The sequence below is a fragment of the Psittacula echo genome (genome assembly GCF_963264785.1).
Source record: "Psittacula echo genome assembly, chromosome: 10".
Taxonomy (NCBI): Eukaryota; Metazoa; Chordata; class Aves; order Psittaciformes; family Psittacidae; genus Psittacula; species Psittacula echo.
Genome location: NC_137741.1, coordinates 22,397,568 through 22,411,545, shown reverse-complemented (window position 1 = coordinate 22,411,545; position 13,978 = coordinate 22,397,568). Strand labels below are relative to the sequence as shown.

Sequence of the window (13,978 nt, the reverse complement as noted above, 5' to 3'; positions counted from 1 at the left end):
GTCCCCTGTGGCTAAAAATAAGCCCTTGGCTTGGCCAGGGCAGAGGCACTGGGGCTGAGCAGGCTCCAGGCCACCCCGGCACATCTCCTGGCACTCAGGCATGTTCTTGGTGTGCCCATGGGGTGCATTTCCCCCTTCATTCCCCGTGTAGGGGTCAGCTGAAGGTCCCCTTGGGGCAATGGCAGCAGCCACCCACCCCACTGGGCCCATCAGCCCTGAGTCATGAGCTGGCATCATGTAGTCACACTCACTTCTATGTAAGGAAAACCTGAGGTGGCTCCAAACCCTGGAATCCACCATCAAGCGTGTTCCCTGATTGTGCCCAGAACGGGGACAACCATCTCCTTTTGCTACCACAAACCCTCCTGCTCCTCATACCCCACACAGACATAGTGGTGGGGTGCGATGCCCACAAAGGGGGGGACATCTCACTCTAAGGACCCTGGTGAAAGCTGATCCGGGGCTCACCGGTCACCTTGTGCTTTGGCACTGATGGCATCCAGCAAGTGGCATCATCCCGCCACCCCATGCACACAATGGGGGGGGCACGCTGATGCTTTGCAGCGCCACATTGAAGGCATCACTCCCTGAGGGTGTTTTGATGGAGAGGGGGTGTGGGATGTGGGGTGAAACAAAGGCCCGGAGTTCCCCCTCCCATGGGACCCCGCGAGGGCCCCTTCGGGCACTCGCGGGGCCCTACGGAGGGGGGGGAACCAGGGTAGGGACCGCCCCGGGGCGGAGCAATCACGTCCCCGCTTCTCCAGTGCCGCCGTGTCCGCCCCGTCGCGCCCTGCTATGGCCGCCCGTTACCTCCGCGTTGCTCCGGTGCTGAGCCGCTTGGTCCGCTGCCCCCTCCCCGCCGCTTCCGTGGGGCAGCGCCGGCACTGTGAGTGTATGGGGGGGGTGAGCTTAGGGGTGGGGGTACCCTGAGTGTCCTTAGGGATGCACCCGTTCCGAGTGGGATTTGCAGCAGTCGCGACCCACGGAAGGGTTTGCACGGAGGGTCGGTTGGATTTGGGGGTTTTGGAGGTGCGATTGAGTCCGCATCCCGCTTACAGCCAGTCCGGGGGGGGGTTCTCCCGGTCCCGGGCGGTTTTTGGGTCCGTACCCTGCTCACAGCACGTCCCGGGCGGCGGGGTTTTGCTCCCGGTCCCGGTTCTACGAGGGGGTTTGCAGCCCAACTCGTACCCGGTTTGATCCTGGAGGGGTTTGTGCCACCGGGTTTGGTCCCCAGAGGGGTTTGCCCGGGTCCCGGTCCCATGTGGAAGTTTTTCCACCCGACCTGCTGCGCGGTGTGGCCCCCGGAAGGGTTTGCTCCCGGTCCCCGTCCCACGTTGAGCTTTGCAGCATCCAGGTCCCATCCCAGCTTCTGGTGCTGGTCTCCTATGGGGTTTTGTAGCTCAGCTTGGCGCCCGGAGAGGTTTGCTGCTGGTTTTACACCCCAGCTTCCACCCGGGTCCTCCTCTGAGGGGGTTTGCTCCCGGTCCCTGTGCTGTGCGGGGTGTCCCGGGGTCTGACCCGGCCCCCGTCCCGCTCCAGTGCTGGTCTCACGTGAGGCTTTGCTCCCAGCTCGCACCGTGTCCCGCCCCGCGCCCGTGTCTGTGCGTTGCTGACCTGCGCTGAGTGCGGCCACAGCAGGGCTGGTGCGGGAGCAGCCCGGACCGCGGGGGGGTTGTGCCCCGACATGTGCCCGAGGGGGGTGTGCACCCCAACCTGCACCCAACCCCACCGGATGGGTCTCATGGTGCCCCTGGGACATCACACCGAGAGCAGAGCTGTTGGGCTGGAGTGCAGAGCCGTGGGGCTAAGGTATGGGGCTGGGGTGCAGAGCTGTGGGGTTGAGCTATGGGGCTGAACTGCAGAGCTGTGGGGCTGAGCTATGTGGCTGTGGTGCAGGGCTGTGGGGCTGAGCTGTGGTTCCGGGTGTGTGCCCCTAACATGCCACCACTTGCTCCTAGATGCCGACAAGCGGATCAAGGTGGCCAACCCAGTGGTGGAGATGGACGGGGACGAGATGACGCGAATCATCTGGGCCTTCATCAAGGACAAGGTAATGGGTCCAGGACAGCTGCTGCTGCACAGGGCCCCCGCTGCCCGCCCCGCCTCTGCTCCCCTCCCTGTGTCCCGTGCCCGTCCTTTGTTTGCAGGGAGCAGGTGCTGGAGTCAGCCCCGTCCACAGGGACCTGGGAGGTCCCAGGCAGGGGCTGGAACTGGGGCCAGGGCTGGGGCTGACTGTGCTGTGCCATGGTGCTGTGCTGTGCCATGGTGCTGTGCCATGCCATGGTGCTATGCTGTGCTGTGCCATTCCATGGTGCTGTGCTGTGCTATGGTGCTGTGCTGTGCTGTGCCATGCCATGGTGCTATGCTGTGCTGTGCTGTGCCATGGTGCTGTGCTGTGCCGTGCCATGGTTCTGTGCTGTGCCACGCCATGGTGCTGTGCTATGCCATGGTGCTGTGCTGTACTATGGGGCTGTGCTGTTCTGTGCTGTGCCATGGTTCTATGCTGTGCTGTGCCATGGTTCTGTGCTGTGCTGTGCCATGGTGCTGCTCCCTGTGCACCCAGCACCATGCCCAAGCTCTGATACTTTGTGCCCCCCCCCAGCTCATCCTGCCCAACGTGGATGTCCAGCTGAAGTATTTTGACCTGGGGCTGCCGCACCGGGACAAGACGGATGATCAGGTCACCATCGACTCGGCGCTGGCCACCAAAAAGTACAGCGTGGCTGTCAAGTGTGCCACCATCACGCCGGATGAGGCCAGGGTGGAAGGTGGGCAGGGGTGAAGGGCCAGGGTCCCCATGGTGGCACAGGTCTGTAGTGGGCTGGGGGCCCTGTGCTCAGTGCTGTGCCCTCCCCCCTGGGGTGCTGTGTGGGGCTGGGGACAGACCGTGCTGAGCCGTGCTGGCTGTGCCTCTCCTTGGCTGGCAGCAGAGCCTGGCAGCAGCCCATGGCACGGAGGAGCCGGGGGGGGCGTGGTGCTGGGGCTGTGGCTGGTGGGGGGTCCCTTGGTGGGGCCTCACCTCGGTGCACCCCAGAGTTCAAGCTGAAGAAGATGTGGAAGAGCCCCAACGGCACCATCCGGAACATCCTGGGGGGGACGGTGTTCCGGGAGCCCATCGTCTGCAAGAACATCCCGCGCCTGGTGCCCGGCTGGACCAAGCCCATCACCATCGGCCGGCATGCCCACGGTGACCAGGTGAGCGCCGTGGCAGGGGGGGTCCGGCAGGTACTCATGGACTCTGCCCCACGCTCTGCCCTGCCCTGTGCAGTACAAAGCCACCGACTTCGTGGTGGACAAGTCCGGGACGTTCAAGATGATCTTCACGCCGAAGGATGGCAGTGGGGCGAAGGAGTGGGAGGTGTTCAACTTCCCCGGCGGCGGCATCGGCATGGGCATGTACAACACGGATGAGGTAACGGGGCAGCAGGGGACCCCTGTGGGGTCCATGGGGAACCTGGCCAGGCTCAGGGTCCCATGGGTGTCCCTGCGCTTCCCTTGCAGTCCATCTCAGGCTTCGCGCACAGCTGCTTCCAGTATGCCATCCAGAAGAAATGGCCTCTCTACCTGAGCACCAAGAACACCATCCTCAAGGCCTACGACGGCCGCTTCAAAGACATCTTCCAGGAGATCTTCGATAAGTACGGGCTTGGAGGAGCTCAGGCTGCTGGGGGGGAGACCTGGCATGGGGTGGTCATGGCCAGGCCTGGCTGATGCCCCCCTGGATCCCCAGGCACTACAAGACTGAGTTCGACAAGCTGAAGATCTGGTACGAGCACCGGCTCATTGATGACATGGTGGCCCAGGTCCTCAAGTCCTCCGGGGGCTTCGTCTGGGCATGCAAGAACTACGATGGGGACGTGCAGTCGGACATCCTGGCCCAAGGTGGGGCGCAGTGGGGCAGGTTGGGGTGGGCTGCATGCAGTCACCCTGCCAGGGCTGCTCTGACCCCTGTCTTGCCACAGGCTTTGGGTCCCTGGGGCTCATGACCTCGGTGCTGGTGTGTCCGGATGGGAAGACCATCGAGGCCGAGGCAGCCCACGGCACCGTCACCCGCCACTACCGGGAGCACCAGAAGGTGGGTGCGCCGTGCCCGTGGGTGCTGCCCGCGCCACACTGCCTGTGCCGGGTGCTGAGCACTCTCTCTGCGCAGGGACGACCCACCAGCACAAACCCCATCGCCAGCATCTTCGCGTGGACACGCGGCCTGGAGCACAGGGGCAAGCTGGACAGTAACCCTGAGCTGATCAAGTGAGCGCGGTGGGATGGGGCGTGCTGGGGCTGTGGGTCCATGGCACAGGGGTGCTGGTGAGGTGCCAGCTGTGCCGGAGCCGTACGTGTGATGCTGCCATCACCAGGTTTGCCCAGACACTGGAGAGGGTCTGTGTGGAGACAGTGGAGAGTGGGACGATGACAAAGGACCTTGCCGGCTGCATCCATGGCCTGGCCAAGTACGTGTGGGGCTCTGCAGGGTGGACACAGGTGCCCATCCCCAGGGACTTGGGTCTGTTGCAGCTCATGGCCGGGCAGGGGTCACATCTCATGCCCTGGGCTGTGCTGTCAGCAGTGGGGACAGGCAGGGACCCCCAGCCATAGGTCCCTCTGTGCCCTGTTCGTACCCTGCAGTGTGAAGCTGAACGAGCACTTTGTGAACACCACTGACTTCCTGGACACCATCAAGAACAACCTGGACAAGGCCCTGGGCAAGAAGTAGGGACTGGGGGCACCCGGCCCCGCTGCTGCAGCATGGATGGACCCGGCGCCTCCAGCCTGGCCCTGCAGCTCAGGGACAGCTCAACCCTTTTTGTAAGCAGTTTTCTTATGCCTGTTTATAAAGCTTTTCTAGCAGGGATGTGTAGGACCAGGGGGGCCCGCACTAACTCGTGTACCCCCCCGTGCCAGCAGCCATTAAACACCTCACCCCACAGCATGGTGGTGGCTGCCGTGGCATGGGCAGGGGGTGCGGCGGCTCCAGAACCCGCAGGTATGAAACCTATTGCTAAACAGCTCCTCAAACCGAGATGAAAACCAGCCAGAACACAGCAGGGGCGTGCACCAGGGTCTGAATGTGGAGGGGAACACGAGTCCACTGGTGCCAGCTCTGCCATCACCACGAGAACCCCCGGCCCGGTGCTGTGATGCTGCAGTCACCTGGCACCCCCTTGCAGGGGGGACACACGTGGCAGCTTTGTGGTAATGGGGCTGAGGTAGCGTTGGGGGGGTCCAGGCTGGCCACCACTGCGGCCACCTCTGTCCTTCCCAAGGTGATGGCAAGGCTGGGGGGCCCCTGCACTGCCGGGAACACTGGGGCTGGGTGTTGGCACCCTCCAGAGCCAGGCTGGGGTGTTTGGGGGTGGGTGGAGGATGCTCCATGTGGGGAGTGGTGGGACCTGGACCTGTGCAGCTGCTGGCAGCGTGTGCAGGGGATCAGCTTGGTGGTCCCAGACCCTTCCCACTAGGACCCCATGGCAGGCAGTGTGGAAAACCAGGACAGTGCTCCCAGCCCCAGCACTGCCCCAGCTCCTCCTTCCCCCCCACAACACCCCGAGCAGAGGATGGACCCTCTATCCCAAGGGCTCCCCAAGCACTGCCATTCCCTGAGCCCCAGCACAGCACAGGGGCTCAGAGCAGGCACTGAGAGCGGCTGTGGCTCATCAGCAGGGCCCTGGTGCTGCTCAGCTGCCCCATGGGTGGTAGGACCCACTCTGGTCCCCAGCCCCCCCTGCACAGACCACACACGGTACACAGGTTTACAAAGCACATTGGTTGGAGGAAACTGAACGCGGTGAAAGGATCAATCCAACCACGCGGCACGTCTGACAAAAATAAATTACTTTCAAAATAGCCTCATTGCTCCGGGGGAGCAGCGTCACCTCGGCCGGCACAGCAGCACTGCGGCAGCTGCGCCTCCATCGCCTGCGCCTGGGGAAATACACTGTGATAAACGTGCCCCATGGCTTGCAGCGAGACCCACAGCCCCTCCTGCGGCGGGCAGGGGCTCCTGCCCCATGGGGAGCTCCGGGCTGGGGGCTGCAGCCCCACACGGCCGTGGGGCAGCACCAGGAGGTAGAATCAGTAACACGGCATTGTCCGGGATGCGCCTTGCCCTGCCTGCGGCTCAGTGTGTGCCGGGGCCGGAGCAAGGCCAGGGTGAGGATGGGGCTGGTCCTGGCTCAGCCCAGTGCAGAGCGGCCGGTGCAGAGCAGGAGCAGGGCAAAGGGAGGGCAGAGCCGGGGGCATTTGCCATTCCCGCTCCAGGCGCTAGGGAGGTGGGGAAGGACCCCACCGATGGTGACAGCTCCACTGTGGCTCCAGCAGCAGCAGCCCAGGGCTGAGCCCCGCTGCACCAGCTCATTGTGTCCATGGCAGCAGCCACTGCCTCTGCCACTTCCAGCTGCCACCAGCAAAAGCTTTGGACATCCCTGTTTAATCCCTCACCAATCCCAGCCGGAGCCCCTGTCTCCAGGGGCAGTGGTGCAGGTCTGGCCGGGTGCTTCACCTCCGCTTAGCACAAAACGTCCACGCAGCCCCCGGCAGCCTGCTCCTGCGCTACAACATGTTGTAGTACGCCATCTCCTTCATGGCCTGCTCCGTCAGAGTGTGCTCGTCCTGAGGGTTGCCCACCCCCCCGTAGCCATAAGAGTTCTCCTCCTCGAAGTCGTCCATCTCCTGCTGCCCATCCAGCTCGGTGTGGTCGGCCCCAGCCAGTTCCATCATGGGATCTAGGATTCAGCACAGGGATACTGATGATGGACTCGGGTTAGAGTCCAAAGCTCCCCAGGAGCCACAGCTCTGCTTGACCAGGACACTGGTGGGGGGATCTCAGCTCAGAGGATCCCCAGCCATGCACCCAACAGGGATGGAGTGATGGCAGAGCACTGCCAGAGCAGAGAGCTGGCATCGGTGTGCTCACTGTGTTACATGCAGGGGTCTGTAGCACCCATCCCACCACAGGGACAGGGAGGCATCCTCCCAGCGCAGCCCCTGCCCTTGCATCCCTGCACCGGCTGAGTTGTCCAAGGTGAGGAGGAAGAAAAAGGGCAGGAATGGGGGGATCCTACCGGGTCCCCCCAGGGCACACTTGAGGCAGGCATCAAGCTGATGGGAAACCAAGGGGATGGAACAGCCAGAGCTGGTCTCCAGCTCTGTCCCCATGAAGCAGGGGTGGCCCCGCTGCATGGCTGCTGCCGCAGGACCTGTGCTGGTGCTCCTGAGGCTGCAGCATCTCCTGTCCCCACTCGGTGTCCTTGGGCAGGTACTGAGGGGGCAGCCAGAGCAAGAGCAGCAGGATTTACCCTCCCACCCTGTAAAACCCTCGACCAAAAACACCCCGATGGCATCATGAGAGGGCACCGTCCTGTCGGGAGATGCTGAAGCCTCAGCGGCTCCTTGAGGAGCTATTTATTAACTGATTGTTTAATGAAGTTAATTATTAATATTAATCTTACTCCTGCTCCCATTCACTACCTTTCTACGGAGGATGGGTGCGTGGCTGGGGACACGGTGTTGTCACCATGCGGTGCTGGCAGGACGAGGGCAGCCTTTGGGTGACAGACATGAGGCTGCCAAAATCCGCCCATCAGAGCTGCCGCAGCGCAACCCAACTCCCCAGCAAGCAGCTGAGAGCCGGGAGCAGCCGCAGCAGATAGAACCACAGCACTGGCCACAGCCTGCACCTACCTTGGCTGTCCAGGCTGATGTCCATCACGCCGTGCTTGACCTTCATGTGCCGGCTGAGGTTGCCCTTCAGGTTGAACTTGCTGGAGCAGTAGGGGCACTTGAAGGGCTTGCTCCCTGCGTGCAGGTGCATGTGTCCCAGCAGGTTGTACATGCGGTTGAAAGACTTCCCGCAGACCTGGGGGCAGCGCTACTGTCACCGAGAGCTCCCCACGGCACCAACCCACCACGACCTGACCCTGCAGCACCCAGCGCTCCCACCGAGAGTAACGGGGCTGCTCCCAACTCCCCGCTGAGGCGGGGGCCCCAGGGGCGCTGTGCTGGTGCTGCTGGGAACTCCAGCACCCCTAGTGCTCATCAGAGAGAGGCAGTGGTTGTCCTCCTCCAGCACTGGTACCCACTGCGCAGCTCGGAGCAGAATGATGAGCTGTTTGCCAGAGCGAACAGAGGGAGGCATCACAAAGCTGCTTTCCTGCGGCCGAGGACTCAGCCCAGCACGGCCGGGTTTCTCCGGAGCACAGAGCACCAGGTACTGCACTAACCCCTCCTCCCCGGGTCTGCTGAGCCTCCCGGCCCCCCCGTACCTTGCATTTGAATGGCTTCACCGGTGAGTGCACAATCATGTGGGTCTTGAGCGTCTGCTTCTGCACGAAGGTCTTGAAGCAGATGTGACACTGGTAGGGGCGGACGCTGGTGTGAATCAGCATGTGCCGCTTCATGTTGGCCTGGAGGGTGAACTCGCGCCCGCACACCTCGCACTTGAACTCCTTCACGCCCTGCAAAGGGTGCAAGAGCCATGGGCAGAGCCTGGCCCCGGGCAGGCAGCAGCAGCCATGGGGTCACTGCACAGACCCCACTGGAGCTGGGCACAGTGCGGAGCAGGGACTGCGCTCCCCAAGGACGGCCTCCTCACACTAAGCTGAGCTCTGGGGACCGGTGTGTCTGCCTGTGGCAGGAGGTGGAACTGGACGAGTGCTCAAGCCAAACCAGTCTGTCATTCCATGATTCTGTGACTGCCAGTGGGCTGGGCCCAAGGAGCTGGGGGCAGATTTGCCCTCATCACCTCATCCGCAGCTTCCCCAGACCATCTCCTGCTGCCCTCTCGTCCCCTTCTGCAGGTGCAGAGGGCACCACTGAGCTCAGGGCCATCCCTGTGCTGCCCCACGGCCGATTCCCTGGGGCAGGACCCTGCCTCCTGCCTCACCTCCAGACACAGTCTCACCCACCCTGGAAATTGCAGCCAGTACTGAGTCAGTGCTGCTGAGCAAGAGCAGGGAAGGAGCTGGGGACTGCAGGTGCCAGAGCCCACCCTTACCCATAGTGATGCCCATTCACTGCTAATCAGTGGCCCCAAGAGAATGAACCAGAGGTGCCTCTGCCACCCGCAGCACCCGTCTCCCAGGGCTCCGGGTGCATGGACACCTCCCTCCCCCAGCACCCACATCCAGAACTGGCACATTCCCTCCACGCACATCCCGGGCAGCATCCCCGGGTGCCCCGACCCCTACCTTGTGTGTGAGGGAGTGCTGCTTGAGGTGGTGGATCTGGCTGAACTCCATCCCGCACTCGGTGCAGACGAAGGGCCGGACGTTCTGGTGCTTCAGCATGTGGTTCTGCAGCTGGCTGCGGTAGTGGAAGGACTTGCTGCACTCCAGGCACTGGTAGAGCGTGGGGCCCTGGTGCGTGGAGAGGTGCCGCTTCAGCTGGGTGAGCGTGGAGAAGTCCAGCCCGCACTCCACGCAGACGTGGCAGCGCCCGCTCTCGTGCTTCACCTCGTGTGCCTTCAGCTCGCTGGGGTAGGCGAAGCCGCGGCCGCAGAAGCGGCAGCTGTAGGGCTTGATGTCGCTGTGCAGCAGCATGTGCCGCTTGAGGTGGCTGGTCTGCGTGAAGGCCTTGCTGCACACGCCGCACTTGTGGGGCCGCGTGCCCTGGTGGGTCAGCAGGTGGGTCTGCAGGTGGCTGGGCTGCTTGAACAGCTTGCTGCAGTGCGGGCACGAGTGCGGCTTGATGCCGTTGTGGCCCAGGATGTGCGTCACCAGGTTGTACTTGGAGGTGTAGGACTTCTCGCACATGCGGCACTGCCAGCGCTTCTGCCGGTCGCCTGCCTCCACCAGGTAGGAGTCGTCGATCTGCACGTTGATGTCCAGCCGGTCCAGCTGCGCCTTCTTGTTGCGCTCGCTGGTGGCTCCGGCCGGCTCCAGCTCGCCCGGCTCCTGCCACCCGCAGCCCGGCTCGCTCTTCACAGGCTCGGGGGACGCGGCTGCCTCGGCCTCGCCGGGGGACGCGGTGCCCGCCTCGAGCGCGCGCTCGGTCCGCAGGGCCCCCTCGGGGCCGTTGGCTGCGCCGGCCCCACTGAGGCGGCGCTTGGAGCCCTGCAGCTCGAGGTGCCCGTGCCGGCGCAGGTGCCGCAGGCGCCGCGGCTTCCTGCCAATGGCACCCAGGTCGATCATCTTCACGGCGCTGCTCTGCACCGCTCGCTCCGGGCCGGGCTCCTGCTGCGGGGCCCGACGCCTGCGCTGCCGCTCACCCTCCTCCTCCTCCTCTGCAGGCACCGGTTCCTCACGCGGGGCCTCGTCCTCCGCCTGCTCGCTCTTGACCTTGGGCACCAGCCTCACCGGGGGCCGCTTCCTTCGCCGCGCGTGCTTCTCCAGGGGGGACCCTGCCTCCAGGGCATCCTCCTCCTGCCCATCCCCAGCCATCGGGCCCTCGCCCTCCGGCTCCACCGCATCCAGCAACTCCTCGCCCAGTGCCGGGAAGAAGCCAGCAGGGCTGACGGTGGCACCGAGCAGCTCATTCTCCGACACCAAGCCCAGGACTGCAGCCTGTGCCAGGGACAGCACCACCACCGCGTCCGTCTGCGTCCCGCACTCCGTGAAGCGATCCATGTCTCGCCGCCTGCCTACGCTGTCATGGCTGGGAGAGACAGACGTAGGGGTTAGTGGGGGATGCTGCTCCATTCTACCCGTCACCCCTTTCCTCATCACCGACCACAAACCCCAGACCGACACGGGTGTTGACAGTGTGGGTACCCGGCACCACGTACCCCAGCACGGCCCCGGGGGCCTCAGCTGCACAGGGAGCGGGGAGCCAGGCTGTGGAGGGGCAGCTCAGCTCCATATCCACTGCTGGCAAGGCTGCTGAACCCCGAGGCTGAGATCTGACTCCTCACATGTCCCAGAGCTCCCCAGCAGCACCCTGGGCCCAGGCATTCATGCAGTGTGGGGACGGCAAAAAGCCACATGTGCTGTTCTGCCCCATGGTCCTTGTAGGAGCGAGGAGCAGCAGTGAAGGGCACAGGGAGCTTGAGGAACCAAAGCCCAAACTGGTCAGGAGAGGACTACGTGGTCAGTTCAAACCCTGTAAAAGCCTCAGCTCTCCAGAGCCCCCCTGCAGACACAGAAGAGCTGCTGATGTCTCACTCCCTCCCACCAGCAGAAGCCCGCAGCCAGCCAGCAATCCAAGGAATTCCCACTATAAACTACCCAGGAATCTGGGATAGCAAAGCATGGCGGAGCTGCAGGGCAGAGCGGAGCAGGGCAGGCACTGATGCCGGCACCTCGGGGATGCTGTTCCACCATCCAGCCCCCCCCACAGCTGGTGGCTGCAGGTTCCCTGGTGATTCAGGCTGGGAATTTGGGAGCAGAGATCATCGGACAAAGCAGAGCAGAGTGAGCCGAGGAGCAGGAGGGTGTGAAGGCACAGCCAGGTCTGGCAGCGGGGACGGGGAAGGGCACAGGAGCTGCCAAAACTCCCTTCAGTTGTGCTCTGTGAGGATTGACCAACACTGTGAGAACGTGCTCATGCTCGGCTCCCTTGTGCCCATGGGCCTGATCCCCTGCAGTGAGGACAGGGCAGAGTCCCGAGGGATGCAGAGCCCCATGGATGGGGTGCAGGGAGGCGCTGGGAGAGCCGCCAGCAGATGGAAGCGGGGAGGCCGCTGCTTCCTCCCGCGGCCGGGAATGTTCTCCTAAATGTAATTATTTCTGCAGCTACAACAAAGAGGAATCCTACGGGGGAAGTAAAGCAGGAATCCACTCTAAACCCGACTACGCCGCCATCCCGGAGCACCCGCATGGTGCAAGGCAGGGCCGGGCTGAGGAGAGCAGGACACACTCAGCAGGTCATCATCGCGTCTCACAGCCAGGCTGGTTACGGGCTGCGGGACGAGGGGCTGCAGGCACAGCACCACAGGCAGAGCACAGGCAGCTGCCTGCTTCTGCCGGGCCCTGGTGAGCCTGGTCTGTGCATTCCCCCCGTGCCGCCTCCAGCCCCTGTGCGGAGACAGGGAAAAACCCTGTGCTGAGAGGAGACCGGGAGGAGAAGGATGGGGGGGGGGAGGAAGAGGACGGGGAGGAATAGGGGGAGGGGAAGTGCGGAGGCAGCGAAACAAAGCAAGAAGTGAAGGAGGGCGGTGGTGGGAGGAAGAGGAGGAAATGTCTGAGGAGGTGGCTGCCAGCACCAGGATCCCTTTTCCCAGGAGACCCCTGGCTGCCTGGGCTGACCAACGCTATCACTCGCAGCAGGGTGAAGATCCCTTGTCTCCCTCCTCCTCCTCCCGGTGCCTCCCACAGCACACCATTGCCCAAACATCCCAGCCAGGCTGCAGGGGATGAAGAGGCTCCTGCTTCCCTGCTCCAGCTTCCCAACCAGTACCATGCCCATTCATCACCTCCGTGCACCCACCCTGCCCCACACCCAGAGCTGGGTCCCAAATGGAGGAGGTGACGGGTGCCGGGTGGCTGGAGCCGAGTGGCTTGCAGGCAGCATGGTGTGAGCAGCGCTGCTGCCTTGGGATCTGCTGCTGGAGCTGAGGAAGCTGAACTCACAGAGCCTGCTCCTGGGGCCCCAGCTCAGGCAGGGCAGCAGGTCCCTCTGCTCTGCCTGGGTGAGTGGAGCCCGGCTGGGAAGCTGGGAGAGCCACCTCATTTGGCCTTGGGCTTTGTTCTCCTTCTTGGTTTGGGCAGTTTCTGGTTCCACGCACACAATGTCTCAGCCCAGATCTCACTTTTCCCAACAACCACTTAGGACAATAAACATGCTGATCCCGGCTGGAACAGAGTGCTCCGATCGATCCTGCCATGGCAGGTGCTACCAAGTGCCATGCAAGGACAACCAAGGGCAGCACAGGATACAGCCAGCTGGCAGCAACCAGGACGGGAGAGGGGAGGTGGGACACAGGACAGGATCTGGCTGCTCTCCTCCATCTACAGCAGTGCCAAGGGGACTCCCCAGCACAGCTCCAGGTCTCTGCCCCAAGCACCATGAGGTGAATGAGGAAGCTGATGGAATCACACACATACGCTCCAAGAACAGCACCGGTATGCTTTAAGAATCATTGAATCAACCACATTAGAAAAGATCTTTAAGACCATCAAGTCCAATCATCACCCCAGCACTGCCAAGGCCACCAATAACTCATGGCACTAACAGAACAGCATCTAAAGCAGAAGGAAGCAAGTGGTGGATTCCTGCTTAGGGCTGAGCCAAAGGCCTCGTGTTGCAAAATCCCCTGCACAGCTCCTGTGAGTGCGGGGCCCAAGGGCTTGAGGAATCGCTGCACAGGCACCACAAGGGAAGTGGCACCAGGATGATGCTCCTGTTTCACTTCCCGCTCTCACTTCCCTGTTCTGCCTCCCCAGGTCCCATACAGCAGGCTGGAAACGCCGTTTCCCAACACACTGCAATGGAGGTTGGGTCACAGATTTCAGCCTCCCCTAGGAGACACACCAGCACCCCAGGGCACTGGGGTCTCTGCTGTCCCTGCCACAGGGATGGGTGGGAATCAGAGAATCAGACTGGTGGGAAGGGACCAGCTTTAGCTCCTCCAGCTCCAACCCCTGCCACAGCAGGGACAGCTTCCACTGGGGCAGCTTGCTCCAAGTCCCTGTGTCCAACCTGGCCTTGAACACTGCCAGGGATGGGGCAGCCACAGCTTCTCTGCGCATCCTGTGCCAGCGCCTCAGCACCCTCACAGGGAAGAGCTTCTGCCTAAGAGCTCATCTCAATCTCCCCTCTGGCCTCTCATTCAGGATTCCATCAGGCCATCTTGGCACAACAGTCCCGGCACTGCTGCAGTGCCAGAGCACCAGGCTGGGTCTCCAGGATGCTTTAACAAGTGAGCTCCATCCTGTGTGGAAAAGCAGCCCCATGAGGGCTGCATTGCCTCGATAACGCCCCAGTCAACACATCATCTCCTTGGTGCCAACAAACGGCACCAGTAACGACCAACATCAGCAGCCCATTTGTCACCAATTCACAGCCCTTCCGGGGGCACAAATCTTGTGCAAAAATAACCCTGCTCCTG

General features: G+C 62.9%; 1 protein-coding gene across 1 annotated transcript; it reads left to right on the top strand.

Annotated features, from left to right (window-relative positions):
* Positions 1-1,984: 1,984 nt before the first annotated feature.
* On the top strand, positions 1,985-4,711 carry IDH2 (isocitrate dehydrogenase (NADP(+)) 2; the record flags this gene model as incomplete). Its single annotated transcript, XM_080626530.1, has 10 exons — positions 1,985-2,050; positions 2,603-2,768; positions 3,035-3,195; positions 3,269-3,412; positions 3,502-3,638; positions 3,731-3,882; positions 3,963-4,075; positions 4,151-4,248; positions 4,356-4,448; positions 4,624-4,711. The coding sequence occupies exons 1-10, from the start codon at positions 2,000-2,002 to the stop codon at positions 4,709-4,711; spliced, it is 1,203 nt and encodes a 400-aa protein (XP_080482656.1). The 5' UTR covers positions 1,985-1,999.
* Positions 4,712-13,978: the final 9,267 nt, after the last annotated feature.